We start from the raw sequence: 17,676 nt of genomic DNA, 5'->3' as shown, positions 1-17,676 counted from the left end.
CCTCTTCTTATTTACAGTGTCACCAGAAAGTGAGAACAGGCATTTGCTTGGCACTTTTGTAGCCAGCATTGCAAGGTATTTACCTGCCAGATATGCTAAACAAAAGTCTTTAAAAGAGCAACACTCTGATGTGGAAACTACAGAACCTGAACCACCAAAAACGAAAAACAATCTTCTGCTGATGGCATCTCACTCAGATAATGAAAATTAATGTGCGTCGGTCCGTACTGGTTTGGATTGTTATTGAGCAGAACCCATCATCAGCACCCATGTCCCCTGGAATGGAGGTTGAAGAATGAAGGGACATATGATTCTTTAATGCATCTGGCATGTAAATATCTTCCAATGCCAGTTACAACTGTGCCTTGTGAATGCCTGTTCTCACTTTCAGGTGATATTGTAAACAAGAAGCAGGCAGCAAATGTAAACAAACTTGTTCGTCTGAGCGATTGGCTGAACAAGAAGTAGGACTGAGTGGACTTGCAGCTTCTAAAATTTTACTGTGTTTTATTTTTGAATACAGGTTTTTTTGTACATAATTCTACATTTGTAAATTCAACTTTCATGATAAAGCAGTTGCACTACAGTATTTGTATTAGGTGAATTGAAAAATACTTTCTTTTGTTTTTTACAGTGCAAATACTTGTAATCAAAAATAAATATAAAGTGATCACTGTACACTTCGTATTCTGTGTTGTAATTGATATCAGTGTATTTGAAAATGTAGAAGACATCCAAAAATATTTAAATAAATGGTATTCTATTAATGTTTAACAGTGCGATTAATTGCAATTAATTTTTAATAGCTTGACAGCCCTATTAATTACACGAGAAATACACAGATCTGTCCAAAAATAATAAACCCTACACACATTTCTCTGCCTCAATTTCCTCATCTAGTACAGGGCATTCATTGGGCTGGGATCAGGGTCCTTTGATCCCATCTAGAGTCCTTCTATTCCAATGCATGGCTTGTGATTTGAAACACGAAGCCGCCGCCTTAGGTGAGATTGCTTCTTCTCACCATGTCCAGTCTGTGCCCTTCCTTCCTTCTGCCTGAACTTTTCCTGTGTGTGTCTGTCTCCTTCCCCTTACCCTCTTTGGGTCCTTTTATAGACTCTCTTGTTTAGTTACCTGGCTTCTTTTTTCCCCCCAGTTTTTGGGAATTTTTCACTCTTCCACTCACCCCTGCAGGGGAATAGGTGAGAAATGGTTTTTTTAGGCTGAAGCTCACCCATTGTTCAAGGTGTTTCATTGAGTTCTAATTACCCTCCATTCTATCTGGACTAGGAGGACTTGATACAGCTCATGTCAGCAAAGGCAGAATTCACATACAGACAGAGGCATTCAAAAATACATCAGTTTATAATGACAACTTTGCAATATTAACCAGCATTCATAAATTGTAAAGACAGATTTCCAAAAACATCACACTAAGTACAGATTAGATGCAAAGCCCCTCCCACAAAATGTAGGCACATACATTACTCTAAAATAGATACTTTTAAAGTTACCCTAGTCCTCTGCTCCCAAACATCTGATGCTCTGGGTAGATTGAAGCTGTTAAGTTGTAAGGAAAATACCAATTTTATGTACTAAATTACCCAGTCTGTTTCTGAAAAATAAGATCTCCCAATGGTCCTCTTCTGTAGTTGATTGAAATCCAGCTGGTTGGTACAGTCACTGGCAGTTGGATTGGCATACTGTTGTGTGTGTCCCTGGGATACACTGGATAATGCTATTCCAGTTCTGCCCTTTCTCTAACTGTAGTATTGCAACTCCCTGCCAGGCAATCTGCAAATTATCTATTTATCCTTCACCAAGAGACAACAGAACTTGCAATGGGTCCGTGTGACTCTAAGAATCCATCATTGTATGGCAGTGCTTTATTTAAGAGAGATTAAGCATTATATATTCTGATATGTAGATTAAAAAGGATAAAGCCTTCAGGAAGTATTATTTCAACCTGATTCACTTCAGCTACAAAGCCAAATCTCAGTGGCTTTCTTTAGTTAAACAGAGTTCAAATTCCACAGGGAACTGATGTGAAACGAAAATGTGGCACAATTTGGATAAGACACTGAAAAAGCTAATAGTTAAATTGACTTGCTGTTTAAAAAACAAACCTGCCTTCCCCTACACACACATTTTCTGTGAGTTAAATTTTTCATAACTCTTGTCATGTTGCGCTTGCTGTGGCATAAGTGCCTCTGTGGTTAGCTTAATCTTTCAGGGCAGCCTTGTGAAGCAAGCCTAGTTTTTTGATGTTTAATCTAGCCTGACAGATAAAGAGGATCGTAATAAATAAATAATCTGAAACCCATCTCTGTTTGTTTATTTAGAATGAAAACCTGGTCTTTTATGTGTTCAGAAGGAAAAAAAAGACAACCATGATGTGCCCCCTCTGTCTGTTCTGTCCTGCGTTAGGGAATTCAGGGTAGAATGTAGGAAGGTGCCCACTCTACCCTCACTTTTACTAGGATTGCTCACGCTTCAGAAAAGCATTCGGCTCTGTAATTTGTAGAGGTTGAGAGTTTTACAGTGATACCTGTCTGGGGCAGAAAACGGTTACAGTTGGTATAATCTTTCCTCCTTTCTCTCCAGCTGCAGCATCAAATGGTTCGCTGCAGTGTGATAAAATGCGGCATTACTCTGGGCAGGCCTTTGAAAGCTTGCAGTGCTTTAATTTTTCTCTGCAGCTTGACAAACAAACCATTCCCTAGTGAAGTGGCTGATGAGATAATTATACATATGGAAAATAACTGGGAATGGGTTCCCACAGGGTGATCCCCACAAGGCTCTTTTCCTGAACTTTACTGAAAGATTCCATTAGGTTGTGAAATCCCAGGACAGAAATGGAACATAGGAACCTGCTTGAAGAAACATTCTAGCTTTCTTGGAATTGATGCATACATAATCTTCAAACACTGTCTTATCTTTGATATGAAGTGGGAAGAGAAATGGCACCATGCATTGGCAGGAAGAATTATTTCTTTAGAGCTCCAGTTTATTTCTGGATTAGTGGTTTTTATTATTTTTGCAAATAGATGCATGAAATGTAAGCGCTATAGCAGAAGCCAGAATAAAATGATTAAGCTCTTCAGTAATACGCTAACCATATGAAATTTGTGAAATCATAAAAACATAAATATAAAACAAACGTAATCATGTTCAATGTGGCTCTTATTGACTCAGTGTTAAGATCCCTAAGAAACTGGACTGTTTCTTAAATTTTTAGTATTTATCATTGTTCAATTGATATATAATCTCCTCTAAAGTTGCTAAACTAAGAAGACCCACATGCTATTCAGTGAGGTTAATTTGGTGTGCTGAAAGATTTGTTAGAAACTGGAGGTCAGTGATCGTGATTGCCTTGAGTATTGAAAACTTTATTATAAGGGGAGCTGGAAGCAACACCTAACGTTTAAGTTGCGTAACATTTTCTATTGTAAAACAATCTTCTGAGCTCTGAAAAGATCTAGCGCCAACATTGCTGCAGCAATGGGAAAGCCCTCTGAGTCTGAAAACTGCCATTTCTTTGTCCCTTTAAATTCTGGTCAAGTTTTGCTGACAGAGAAACCTTTGAAAATTGCCATTCCCTTTTCTCACTTCCATTCCTCATGAAAACATTGGCAATCTGCTGAACACCTAAACATCAATCTTCTAGAGCAGCGGTTCTCAAACTGTGGCTCAGGACCTCTGTTTTAATGGGGTCGCCAAGGCTGGCATTAGACTTGCTGGGGCCTGGGGCTAAAGCTGAAGCCCAAGGGCTTCAAGCCCTGGATGACAGAGGTCAGGCTTTGGCTTTGGCCTGGGGTGGCAGGACTCAGGTTACAGGCCCCCGGCCCAGGACTGAAGCCCCTGGGCTTTGGCTTTGGGCCCCCACCCAAGGCGGCGGGGCTCAGGCAGACTGAGGCTTCAGTCCCCCCTCCTGGAGTCGTATAGTAATTTTTGTTGTCAGAAGGGGGTCACGGTGCACTGAAATTTGAGAACCCCTGTACTAAAGAATTACTTTACTGGGAGTGCCTGGGAGCACTTGAGTGAGGAGGGGGAAGCTGGCCTCGCTTCCCCTGACCATCCCTCGGACCCAGGGCTGCCAGGTGTCACACACACCACAGATCTGTCACGCCCAGGGCCGGCTCTAACTTTTTTACCGCCCCAAGCGGGGGGGGCCGCAGGGGAAGGGCACCGCCCCTCCCATAACAACCCCCCCCCGAGTGCCACCCCTCCAAAACTAAAAAAAACCCCAAGCACCACCCTGCCCTGCCCAACCAAAAAAAAAAAACACCCCAGTGCTGCCCCACTGAAACAACCTCCCCCCAGCGCTGCCCCACTGAAACAAACAAAAAAAAAACTCGAGTGCCGCTCCACCAAAACAGACAAAAAACCCCCAAGTGCCGCCCCGCTGAAACAAACAAAAAAAATCCCCAGCACCACCCCTCTGAAACAAACAACCCCCGCCGAGCGCTGCCCCACCAAAACAAACAAAAAAACCCTAGTGGTGCCCTGCCCAAACAAACAAAAAAACCTGAGCGGCGCCCCACCCCGCCAACCCCCACCCAAGCGCTGCCCCGCCGAAACAAACAAACAAAAAAACCTGAGCGCTGCTCTGCCAAAAAAAAAAAAAAAAAAAAACCCCCGAGTGCTGCCCCGCTGAAACAAACAAACAAAACCCGAGTGTCGCTTTGCCACTGGCCGCAGTTCACTGCTCCAGGCCAATGGGGGCAGCGGGAAGGGCGGCCAGCACATCCCTCGGCCCGCGCCGCTTCCCACAACCCCCATTGGCCTGCAATGGCAAACAGCGGCCAGTAGGAGCCGCAATAGACTGAACCTGCAGATGCATCAGGTAAACAAACTGGCCCAGCCTGCCAGGGTGCTTACCCTGGCAGGCCGCATGCCAAAGGTTGCCGATCCCTGAACTAGAACATCTCTTGAAGAAGAGTATTCTTCAAAAGAGTTTTGACTTAATATATCCTGCATTTTCAAATATGGCTTGTTCTTCCCTTTAAATGGCTTATCACTTCAGACTTTACACATAAGTAAATGTTCATAGAATCTCAGAGTTGGAAGGGACCTCAGGAGGTCATCTAGTCCAACCCCCTGCTCAAAAGGACCAATCCTTAAGAATGTGCTTAAGAATTTGAGCATTAGATAAGTTAACTGTTTTTGTGGTGGGTAATTTAAATCCCACTGAATTTAAATGGGAGTTATAGGCCTGATTGTCATCCTAATGATGTCAGTAGTAGTTTTTGCAATTAATTTTATGGGGAGCAGAATTGGACACTGTACATGTGTGTGAGCATGTTGCCCTCTGGCTGCAGTTTAGAAAGAACATAAAGCTATGTGATGCTAGGAAAGATTTCTGTAGCTCAGGTTTTTTTGGAGGTGAAGGATTAGAGTTACAGTCTCAGTTCTGCAGCTCAGTTTTTTATATAAAGAGGGAGTATAGCTGCTCCATAGCTAAGGCTGCAGTGCATATTGTATTTTAAGGCTCTTTTTATAAATCCCTCTTGTAGCTCAAAAGAAATAAGACCCACATGCCTTCAGTTTCTAATAGAAAATGCAGCACTTACCAATTGCAGAAGCTGAGTTTATGGGAGCTTCATGTAGTTAGTCAGGCTTTGTAGGATTTAACTTCATCAATTAATTTTTGAAAGATGCACAGTTGTTGTAAAGACTGCAATAAAACAGTGAAAGGGTCTCATTAAACCAACACTAGAGATGTCTGCTGATGGACATCTTTACTATAAGCAGCCATTTTAAGTTATGTCCATAAAGTTTCCAGTGCCAAGTATATTTGACCTTAAATTAAATTAAAGAGCAATCTATTTCTGAAGTTGAAGCTTTTTATGACTTCTTACTTTCCATGTCCTGCATCAGTATTGCAGGGGCCTGAAATGAACATACACTGTTGTTAGCAGGTGTAACCTGACATTCATGTTTCAAAGGAACCTTGAAGCAGATTTTAGAATTTGTAAACATTCAAGCTCAATTTAGCAGGCAAGTAATATGACAGAATCTGTTTGCATATTACATTTTTGAGTGGGGTTGTCATGTAGAAATTAGCAGTAGGCCCTGAACACATGCAGACTTTCATTCTATGATTTCAAAAGTCGAATTCACGGAATGCATATTTCAGTGCCTCAGAGACAAAGGCTCTACCATCAGTTGTCATTCTCTTCATGTATATAATGTCCACTTTTTATTTTGTTTCCTCTTACAGAACTATACTCAGTATATTCCACTATCCATATATGACCTGCAGACTTGGATGGGCAGTCCCTCCATTTTCGTCTATGATTGCTCCAATGCTGGCCTTATTGTCAAGTCATTCAAGCAATTTGCGCTACAGAGGGAGCAAGAGTTGGAGGTGAGACCATAGTAAATTGCCAAAATCTTCCTGTGGCTTCATTTCTCTCTCTGCTGGGCGTTCGGGGTCTGATCCTGCTCCCCATTGACTTTAGTGGAGACAGGTTTGAGCCCATTTTGAGACAATAAATATTTAAAAAAAAAAAAAAAAAGAGTTAAAAAGCAAATTAATTTGGAAAAAATCATGTCACTCCAGTGCAGTCTTTCTAGCTCTGTATGCCATTCTGTTATAGTCAGAATAATTTTTATTGCATGTACTAATTAAGTGATAACGCTAATATAATCAGTTTGTGCCTTAATATTCTTTGCTGCTGAGATGAATGCTGAGGTGAAGCAGAGCCATTTATTTTAGATGCAATTGACCAGTACTGATTTGGATTCCAGTAGTGTTTCTTGCTGTTGTACCAAATACATAAATGTTAAACTAAATGATTTAAAACTGATAGACAAAAGGACCTATTGTTGATCACTTTAGCTTGACAGAATACAAAAGTATAACCTTGTGTTTCTAATGAAAAGACACTTTTCATTATAGTTTTAATTTGAATTTATTGGAGTAAATATGAATTATGAAGAGGAATATATGAAATAACTTTAAGGTGCTTTTCCGTTGTGCACTAGATGCTTAGTGCAGCAGTGTGTCAAAAACTGGATGTTGTAGGCAAGCAGGTGTGTGATTGGATGTTCTCCCTAAACTTTAACCCATTTGAAAAGCAGCCTGTTAAAGATTCATTTCTTATTCTGCCATAGCACTAAGTCAAATACTTTTAAAACTTTCAGTATGTTTAACAGGGAATATTGGTCAATCAGGCAACTGGCTGGTTGTTACAAACATGATTCCATGACACTTATTGAGGGTGTGCTTGGTTTTAATTTTCTTAAATAGAATGAACCCCAGTGTTGAATTTTGCAGTGACTTTCTGGCTAGTAGACACTCTCTCTTTCCCTCTTAAAGAAACATGCCAGTCTAGTAACAGTTTAAAACAGTTAGGTCTTTCTCATCATCCCATCTCTTTATAAGTAACACTACCAGTCAGTGTACAAGTGTTTGCAGGTTCCTCACCAAGGAAGGACGTGACACTGAAAGGCCCAGATCTGTATTGGCAGGGATGTGTGTTGAGTGTTACCATTTTTTCAGAACAAAAAATGGAAGAAGTTGCCATTATGTCCTGTATTCCTCTCATCCTATAGCTTTTTTTTATTCTGCTGCTTGTAAGCCTCACTTCTCTCATGTTTATCTTTCAGCCATCACTCACCCTGCCATATTTATTGCTGCTTTGTTTTTCTGTGTATCGATTCTGTCCTTCTGGTTTTCTGTTTTTCTTTATTCTTCTCTCTTCTCCCAGAGCACAGGCATACACTAATTTAGAGAGATGCCTCACTCCAGCGCTTTTCTTTCCCCAGTTCTCCTTTGGTTTTCCTTTCCTCCCCTTCCCCTGCATTTCATTATCGACTCTCGGTTCTCCTTTGCTGCCATTGGGCCCTAGAATGACCTGAAGATATTCTGGGCGTAGGGTAGCTACTGTTCTGTGTAGGTGAGATGGCTAGTGTACGCTAAGGGGACGGACAGTGCAAAACTGCTGTTGGGTGTTGATGGAATTGCTGCTCTGCAGGACCTTTCAGCACTGCAGTACCATGGCAGCACAGGTGGGTGGGCAAACGCATGTGACCATGTTCCTAGGGGCTCTAGAACTCCAGAATATGTAGAGTGGGCACAAAGACAAAGGCTATCCTTCCAAACCAGGATGTCTGGTTGTCATACACAAGTTGTTGAAACAACCACAGTTGGAAAGTGTAATCTCTGCTATCTAACAAAAATGCAAAAAGTTTGTCTGGCTTTCAGGATTTTTTTTCCTTCTGCCAAAAACTTGAAAACCCAAACAATGAAAGTGTCTTCAGATGACTCCTCTTTAACTGACAACTTTCTCCCTGTACTATAATTTGTTATTTAAACATTTTATTTCCTAGGTTACAAGTCCAACTTTTCTGTCCTGGTATCTTAAGTACTCTAGGTGTGTGGTGAGCACTGCTGAGGACTAGTTTACTAAGGGAACTGTTTTTTAATTTTATACAAAGTACTCAGAACAGAAGACTTTCATATATCCTATTTAGAAAAATATAATACCTGCAGTTTCTTACATATTAAATTTTAATTCTGTATGCAGAAGATAAAAGTAAGAATGAAAATAAATGTTATTTCAAGTGTCCAATTGGTGGTGATATAATTTTACATTATGTTTTATAATTAGTTTAGCTTTTATCTTGATGCTATTTTTAATTAAGAGTTTGTTTTTCCACGAAGTTTAATGTTGTTGACTATTGTTCAGATAGTCTACTGCATAAATAGCGGATATTAAAAACACAAAATCAGTTCATAGTTAATATCTCAAAACATTTGTTAATTTCAGTACATATTGTAATTCCACTTTTGAATAAAAATTATTCAATACATTGAGGACTGAAAATGTGAGCTGCATTCATTTGTTGCCTGTTAAAACTATTTATATATTTGTGTCTTAAAAAAAATTGACCTAGTAGATTATAGATTCATGAAATATTTGACATACTTTTTTTGTCTGTGATAGTAACAGAGATTAAGGGATGACCAGATGGTGTGTTGAGTTAGAAGATCAGAGGAAATGGTATACATAGTGCTTAAAAAAATGAAAAAAGTAGAAATTTGAAATAAATAAATGGACAGATCACACAGCCTTCTATAAGAAACATGAATGTAGATGTGAGCTCCTGGGAATACCCTCTATTTCAGGATATAGTCATTACTTTTACATTTCTTTTTTAGTGCAAATTCTTCTTGCTGAACGTTGGTTATATTTGAGATTGTCTGAGGATTCCAGATATTTATACTAAAATTTCGTTTGTTTACCAAAAAATTTTAATTGACCCAGAGCTTCCTACTTATTCACATTGTTAGACAGTGTAGACATGTGTTTATTATTACTGCTCTTCTGTTCACTCTCCCATTTCCCTCTTATTGTTTGTCAGAATTCATTGCCTCTTGTCCTAAATTAGATGCCAGTTGTGCAATGAGCTGTGTGTGGGTGGATCCTTGTGCAGCACCCCAGTGAAGTGAGTTGGGCTCTGTATGGCTGCAGGGGTCTGCCTGCACACAGCCCACTGTAAGATTCGTTCTCAGAGCTCATGCCACCCGGTGTGTTTGTATAGGGCCCAGCATATTGTGGCTCCAGTACTCACTCACTGGGATCTTTGAGCAATATTGTAATGTAAATATTATACACACACACGCAATTTGCTGAAGGAACATTATTAATATTCCAAAGCCAAGCACTCAAGTGTTAGGAAATGCCAGAATTAAGGTTGCCTGTGCAACCTTAATTTGTTCCTCTTATGTGTATACATTATAATAGTCTTTAATTACATGATCACATACTATTTTATCCACGGCCGACCCTGGCCTTCCCCTTTGGCTCTTCATCTGATCTCGATTTCCCCTATCCTCCTGCTGTCTCCCAGGGCTGCCCGGAGCATTCAGGGGGCCTAGGGCAAAGCAATTTCAGGAGCCCCTTCCATAAAAAAAAAGTTGCAATACTATAGAAATACTATATTCTTGTGGGGCCGCCGCGGGGCCTGGGGCAAATTGCCCCTCTCCCCTCCCTCCCCTGGGCGGCCCTGCTGTCTCCTAGTCCCCATGCCACTGTTTCCATTCCCTGCTCGCAGTCCCAGTCTTTTTCCTTCTCACAACAGCCTCGAGCTCCAGGCTCCCTCCCCCAAGCTCCTTGGTCCAGTTTACTCCTCCCCCACTCACTCCAGCTCTTGTCCCCTCCCTCTGCATTCAAACCAGGCAGCTTCTACCTAAATGCTTCCTGAGTGCCATCTGGGGCAGGGAGTGGGTGGTATCACTGAGGCACATTTCTGACAAAAAAGGCCATCCCCTGAACAACACCCAAATTCAAAGCATGGGGATGCTAGATCTTTTTCAAACTAACGGTTCTCAGAATTTTTTAGCATGGGCAAAAAAAATTTTCTCCTAGCCTCTTCCTTGGAAATGGCAAACGTTCTCTGAAATTTAAAACAAACAAATAAAATAAATAAATAAAATTATGTGGCATGGACACCCGGCATGTAAAAATTTCAGACGATGTAATTAAAGTTTTTGGCAAAATGTTATAAGCAATTGAAAGCAGTGTCTTACGATGGGAAATATTGAACAACCTTAATAATAAGTTGTGCTGCCAGTTCTCTCTGTACTATCCAACATTAGCGCTGGGAATTACCTGGTGAAGGAAAAGGCCAAAGCATAATTGAAATGATTACAGAAAATTCAGACCTGTCACGCAGAATGTTTTAATATTTTCATTTGTGCCAGCTTAGCTTGCAGTTTTGAATATTGAATTATTATGTTTAGAAAATCAATGGGCAAAAAACCTACACTAATTTTTTTTTAAAATCAACACTTTAAAAAATAGATCTGATTTTCAAATTTGCAGAGGCCGTGGGAGCTGCTGGGTGCTCAGCACTTATGAAAATTAGCCCACCTATTTAGTTGCCTAAAATGGACTTCAGAGTCTAACTTTAGGCCTCTGTTCTTGAAAATCTATGTGAAGATTTAACGGTATGAGTGTAAGAGTTGTTAGCAGGGCGCTGGTATAGCACATCCTTTTATGATACAGGTATTTGGAATCTGGTATCTGCCACTGGAAGAACTGCCAGAAGGATGTCCCTGTCATCCAGCGCAGTGGGTATTCACCCACGAAAGCTCATGCTCCAATACGTTTGTTAGTCTATAAGGTGCCACAGAACTCTTTACCCATATCATAACTGTTACTGCAGGAGGTGTAGCGGCAATGGTGGAGTTGTTAAGGAGGTAGCTGTAAGACGTTACAACTTCTTCAAGAGTTACAATTAATCCAAACAAATTTTCTGTACCTATATTATGTGCCTTCAGTTCCCACTTCATAGAGTGAAACAGTAATACATAATGTTAGTATATTTCATCTATTTAAATAAAAGATAACGTTAATGCTTTTCCAACCTCTGCTTTCTTATACTGGAAGATATAGGGTAGTGCAGGAGAAAGGAGGTTATTATGTAATGCACCTTAGATAAAGCTGGGTATTGGAGTATTCTGAGATGTTTTAGGAATAAGTTGTTAGGTTACTTTCCTGGGACTATAACAATTCTGTATCTGTGTGTTTGTTTACTCGTTAAATATTTGTCTTCAATTAACTTGTTTTGATCCATAGAAATTCTCCTTGTAAGCCTATGGAAGTGTATATTAGAGGAGATTGTGTTTACATCCATTTAATTCTGTCTTGTTTTATTTATTTATTTTTTTTATGCTAGTTGAAAACCATGTGTTAGCAAGGTCACTGGCTCTTACTATGAAGCAATGCTTCACTCTAGTGTCTCAAATCATGCATTAACTCTTACAAGCCAACATCCCATTAGGAGAGTTGTGTTTGAGTTTTAAGCCTCTTTTCCAAACCAAAACCTATCTTGACATAATTCTTTCTATCTGACCCAGACTAAAGCAATGCTGAGTGCTCCCTCTGGTGGCTCTCAATTTTTAGGATTATGTTGATAAGACTGAAAATGTTGGTGCACCAATGGACAAGTGCAGTGGCTCCATGGTTTCAAACTTAATTTAAACTAAACATAAACCCTCTTCATAGTAGCTCAATGTGCTACCTTTGAACTGTCTGTTTACCTTAAACTTATGTTTGTAGCAGTTTACCTCTGATTCAAGTTAACTGACATTGGAAGAGATTTTGCATGGGGCAGCTTTTTTCTGAAATATGAATCTGAAAATCTGTGTTGCCAGTAACCATTTGTGTTGGAGAATGTGTGAGATCCCGCAGACAGAGGCCTTTAATAATCAATGATTTGTTCCTGTAATATGTGCAGCATTATGAGATTGCTTCATTGGTTCCATTTCGTTGTGCTTCTGAGATGATGTAGATGTGTGTGTTAGGGATTTGTGTTTGTATTCTGGGCACTTAATTCATAACCAGAGACGAGAGTGAAAACTTAACTTCCCCAGCTCTTTCCTCTTGCAGTCGCAATGTTTTACTTCTGGTGGTAATGCTCTCTACATGGCACCAAAGGGCTTAGCGTAAGTCCATAATTGGCCTGTTTCCTTGTGAGTATGAACACTGTGAAAATACAAAGTACTCACTAAAGGAAATACATTAGATAGAAATGGCAAGTGGGGGATAGATTGGGAGTGGCAGAAGAGAACATAATCAGGAGAGAAGATGGAGGCTAGATTAAAACAGTCCAACTTTAGCCACACTCCATTTTTTCCTCCATCTTTCCATCCACTGTTCTCATCTATTTCCTTTCAGAAGAGAAAATTGGGGGGCTAAGTGCCTGTAGATGTCTGACTGGGCCATTAAACCATTTACCAGGGCGTTTTAGGCCAGGAAGTAGAGCACATTTAAGCTGAAAGCATAACAAATTTAGTTAATGGTGGCTGTGGCCAGTATGAATCATCCTGAGAGGTAATAGTCTTTATTAATATTGTGTCAGCTACCTTCATGTGTTTGTTGTGTTGCTTGAAACAGTTAAGCAAACTCTAGATGTGTTTGATACAGGAGCTAAACAGGCAAAAGAAATGATAGTCTCATTGCATTCCCAGGAGAACACTGTTTTTTTGCCTTGCAAGGTGGGTGTTTTGCATAGACTGTGACTGTGGTTTGCTTATGCATTAAATAGACAATTCTGGCAGATGATTTCTTCATTTCTGATTTACTGATTAGAATCACAGCACTGGCTGTGGAAAGAGAACCTTAATTTGGGTGGGTAATAAGGCTAAATGTAAACGCGTATATCTAAGAACAAAAAATGTAGGCCATACAAGATGGGACACGCTCTATTTTGAGTAGTAGTAACACTGAAAAAGATGTGGGTGTCATGGTGGATAATCAACTGAATATGAGCTCCCAATTTGACACTCTGGCCAAAAGGGTTAATGCAGTCCTGGGATGAATAAACAGGAATCTCGAGTAGGAGCAAAGAGATTATTTTATCTCTGTATTTGGCACTGGTGCTACTGATGTTGGAATTCTGTGTCCAGTTCTGGTGCCTGCAATTCAAGAAGGATGCAGATAAATTGCCGAGGGCTCAGAGGAGAGCCACAAGGATGATTAAAGCAGAGGTCGGCAACCTTTCAGAAGTGCTGTGCCAAGTCTTCATTTATTCACTCTGATTTAAGGTTTTGTGTGCCAGTAATACATTTTAACGTTTTTAGAAGGTCTCTTTCTATAAGGCTATAATATATAACTAAACTATTGTTGTATGTCAAGTAAATAAGATTTTTAAAATGTTTAAGAAACTTAATTTAAAATTAAATTAAAATGCAGAGCCCCCTGGACTGGTGACCAGGACCTGGGCAATGTGAGTGCCACTGAAAATTAGCTTGCATGCCGCCTTCGGCACACGTGCCATAGTTTGCCTACCCCTGGATTAAAGGATTTGAAGACATACCTTATAGTAATAGACTCAATAGACTAGTTAGCTTAACAAAAAGAAGGATCAAGGGTGACTTGATCACAATTTATAAGTACCAAACTAGGGAAGGGATATTTGACAATGGGCTTTTCAGTAGGGTAGAGAAAGGTATAACACGATCCAATGGCGGGACGCTGAAGCTAGACAAATTCAGATTGGAAATAAAGGCATACATTTATAACAGTGAGGGTAGTTAACCATTGGAGCGATGGTGATGGAGGAATCTCCATCAATGACAATTTTAAAATCAAGACTGTATGTTTTGCTAAAAGATCTGTTCTAGGATTTATTTTGGGAAAGGTCTACTAGATAATCACAGTGGTCCCCTTTGATGTTAGAAGCAATGAAAGCTGGCTTAGTGATCATCAGACTTTACACGAGGCCACCAGAAACGTACAAATGAAGTCCAATGTACTTGCAGATATGCTTGTTAATGCATCATGTTTTGAATGCATTGTTACTTGAATATGGAAGTGATTCCCTCTTCTAAGGTTTAAAACTTGCCTGGTCTCTTCAGTAACTGAGCACAAAAATAAAGTATGGTTTGTGGCAGGTGGGGTGAGAAGTGTCTTGAGCCATCTATATAATAGATGCTGTCCTAACGTTACTTTTCTTGTCTTGTTTGATGTGTCCCCAAAATAACGGTAAATTATAAAAAAGCATAAAATCCAGTTGCTGGAAATGATTTTTGCATAGAAATTCAGTAGCAGCCTAGACAACTGAACTGAGAAAGGGATGATCTGGAGAGACAGTATTGTCAGGGTGTAGGGAATCACTGATTTACATAAGTGAAGAGCTATGCAGAGAAACAGAATGAAGAAGAGGTATTCTGGAAAGAAGAAATGCGAAATATATTTTCTTAAATCTCAGTGGAAACGCTGCAATTAAGAAAAATTGTTACTCCTCAACAGAAATGTTGTTCCTGGGGGAGATGAGGGTGAAAGGCTGTAACGTCAGTTCAGAATGTTCTGAAAATACTAAAGCTAGCTCAGCTGTACCTGTGATTTTTAGGGGGGAGGGGGAAGAGATGAGGACTCTGTTAGGTCTTTCCAATATAGCTTCCTCTCTTAATTTACTGAAAGGCTAGAGTTTGTTTCAAAAGTCCCTTTCTTTCTTACAGTATCTTAAGTGGTTTCCAAAGCACTGAATGAGTAGTGCAGCGACTGTGCAAGCAAAAGGCACGGCCATTCTGTGCCTACCATCCAGGACATTAAAGACTCTTATTTAGAAAAGGAGAGCTGCTAGGATGCTAGGGTATTTGACTGTCTTCCAAAAGTGTCTTGGGATTGTTTAACTTCCACATGGATGGGCAATTAGGACCTTGGTTTAATACCTCATCTGAAGGATGATACAAATAACTCTCTTAAGCAAAACGAGTTTTAATCATATCCAAATAAATACAGAAATTACATAGTGTCTTGTAGATAAAAAATGTCCATTTCTTTATAAATAGCATTGAAGCCCTGGCATGTTATGCGGTTTGACAAATTCATGTCCTTGGTTTAAATGCCAATTTTAATGATTGATACTGTGCCTTTCTCCACTCCCTTTTTGTCACAATCTGTCCTGCAGAAAGCTACATTCCGTGCTCTCCCTAGGCATCTTTCAGATATGGAAGCCAACTTGATCTTTAGAAATTAGATCTGCTGCTGATGGTGTCCTAGGATAATGTCATACCTGGCATCAGTGGACGCAGTAGTGTTAGTAGCCAGTGAGAACGTGCTCAGTTGTAGTGTATGTAATGGGCTATTTTGCAAGGAGTTGACCTGATGCCAGTATAGGAACATGGCAGGTGAAATGGTGCCTTCAAGGCAGGGACTAACCTGTTCAGAAAATACCCTGGGTGTGTATTTCCTTCAGCCATGATCTCTCCCTGTGGTTTGTTCTGAGAGTAAAGCACCCAGTTATAGCTCTTAATTATCTAATTAACTAGCTGAGTGTATGTAAATATACCACAATTCTGGAGAACTAAGCAAAGTGCTTAAGTGCACCGTACTAACTGTGGCAAAGCAATAGGTTAATTTTGATGAATTTTCCTTAGAATTGTGACAGTTGAAACACCTAATTATGGGTCAAAGGAAAAATAGAAAGGTGTGTTTGGGGAGGATTATAAGGCCATCTTTGAGCTGTGCTGAAGTGAGGGATGAAGCATCACTTCTCGATGTGTTTTTCTACAGACAATATAATGTCTTTCTATTTTCAGCATCTTTTATTGTTTGAATTTCACAGCATTTTACCTTAAAGTATTTTACCCTGATTTGTTCTCTATTTGTGTAGGAATTAAATTCTGCTGTGGGTGTGCATGTTCCTTTTGCCTCAGATAGCGTACATGACTGACTACTTCTAACCAGAGCTGAGGAACTTCTGTTTTGTTTTGTTTTTTCTCTATCTTGGACTTAAATCTCCAAAAATTAGCTTAATGCCAGAGCAGCAGGATGATTTCTGGCAATGGAATGAAGTATCATGGAGAATTTTCCTAATCCACCATCTGCTGGAAACAATTACTTCTTTTTTGTAGCTGCATTAATGTCTTCTGCAGGGATGAGGATTCTGACAACTGCAGAAATTCTGTGAAACCAGAAGATCTGGCCAGCATTTGAAATAACTAAAAACTACAACCTCTAGCCTCCATGTTAAGGCAAAGGCTTTCTGTTAGTTTAACTTAAACATGCCTATTAATTCATAAAGACCGGTTTTCCTTGCATTTGCCTGCCTGCCAGCCTGTGATTTATGTGCATAAAAGTTTTGAATAACAGAGGTTTAAAATAGACTTATTGTCTCCCTTTGTGTTAATTACAAGTAGTGAGACTTACAAATCTGTTCCTTTTTCCGTCTGGCAAGTGCACCATTCACAAGTGGCAAAACTGAATACAAGTTAACTTGAGCAGCTATAATTTGTATCCAAAAGAACTGATTTGCCATCTCACAGAAGTGTCTAGGGATTTCGGTTTAGCTGATAGCTAAAATCTCTATAAGGTAGCAATATTATTGACTTGATATACCATGGATTTTCCATTGTTCTTTTTACCTGTTATGTCATCCCCATTCTCAGTAAAGACAGTTGTTTTTGTTAACTGAAGTTTGTGATCGGAACATGCAGCTTAGTACGTGTACTGGGGAGGTGGCATATGAGGGAAGATGGTGACAGCTCAGAAATGAAGGAAATATGAGCCATTATTCTCAGGGTGTTAGGGGTAAATTCCTTGCACTATAACAAAGTCCCAGCATCTTTCTAAGCAGGTCTAGGGTCAATTATTTTCATGCCAGAATTAAGGTTAATATTTTGTCATGATTATTTTTAGTAAAAGTCAAGGACAGGTCGTGGGAAATAAGCAAAAATTCAAGGGAGCCTTGACCTGTTGGTGACTCTAAAAGTAGCTGGTGGGGAGGAAAGGGGGAGTAATGACAGCTGGAGCCCCATGAGTGGGGACTAAAAGCCCAAGCCCCACTGCCACAGGCGGGGGTGGGGGAACCATCCTGGCTCCAGCCACAGTCCCCGGGGGAGGGGGAGGGAAGACAGCACACAGCCCCGGCTGCGGGGGGAGCTTAGCCCCATTCTGAGTCCTGATGGTAGCTGAAGACAAACAAGTCACGGAGGTCCAGTGAAGTGATGGAATCCACCATGATTAAATCGTATCTTGAGTCATAAAGACTAGTTTGCAGCATGTGTCTGTGTTTTTAAGATAGGCTGCTACTAGTCAGCTGAAGCCCATCTCTTTCTTCATGGTTGGTTCACAATAGGAATGATTGTACTGAGAGATTGGATAGTCCCGGGAATTCCAAAGCTTTCACCTCTAGGATATTGCTTTAAATCTGACC

The 17,676-nt window shown here is 40.1% G+C and overlaps 1 protein-coding gene across 3 annotated transcripts in view; it reads left to right on the top strand.

Moving 5' to 3' along the window:
* Positions 1 to 17,676, top strand: part of RPTOR (regulatory associated protein of MTOR complex 1) — a 290,490-nt gene that overhangs the window by 108,441 nt on the left and 164,373 nt on the right. For all 3 annotated transcript variants that reach the window (XM_075071909.1, XM_032797289.2, XM_032797288.2), the window contains exon 5: positions 6,224 to 6,370. In XM_075071909.1, coding sequence (XP_074928010.1) covers positions 6,224 to 6,370 — 147 coding nt within the window. The remainder of the gene's footprint in view (positions 1 to 6,223; positions 6,371 to 17,676) is intronic.

This window comes from Chelonoidis abingdonii, chromosome 13, assembly GCF_003597395.2.
Source record: "Chelonoidis abingdonii isolate Lonesome George chromosome 13, CheloAbing_2.0, whole genome shotgun sequence".
Classification (NCBI taxonomy): domain Eukaryota; kingdom Metazoa; phylum Chordata; order Testudines; family Testudinidae; genus Chelonoidis; species Chelonoidis abingdonii.
Note: the sequence above shows the minus strand (reverse complement) of the source record. Positions and strands in the feature narration are given on the sequence as shown.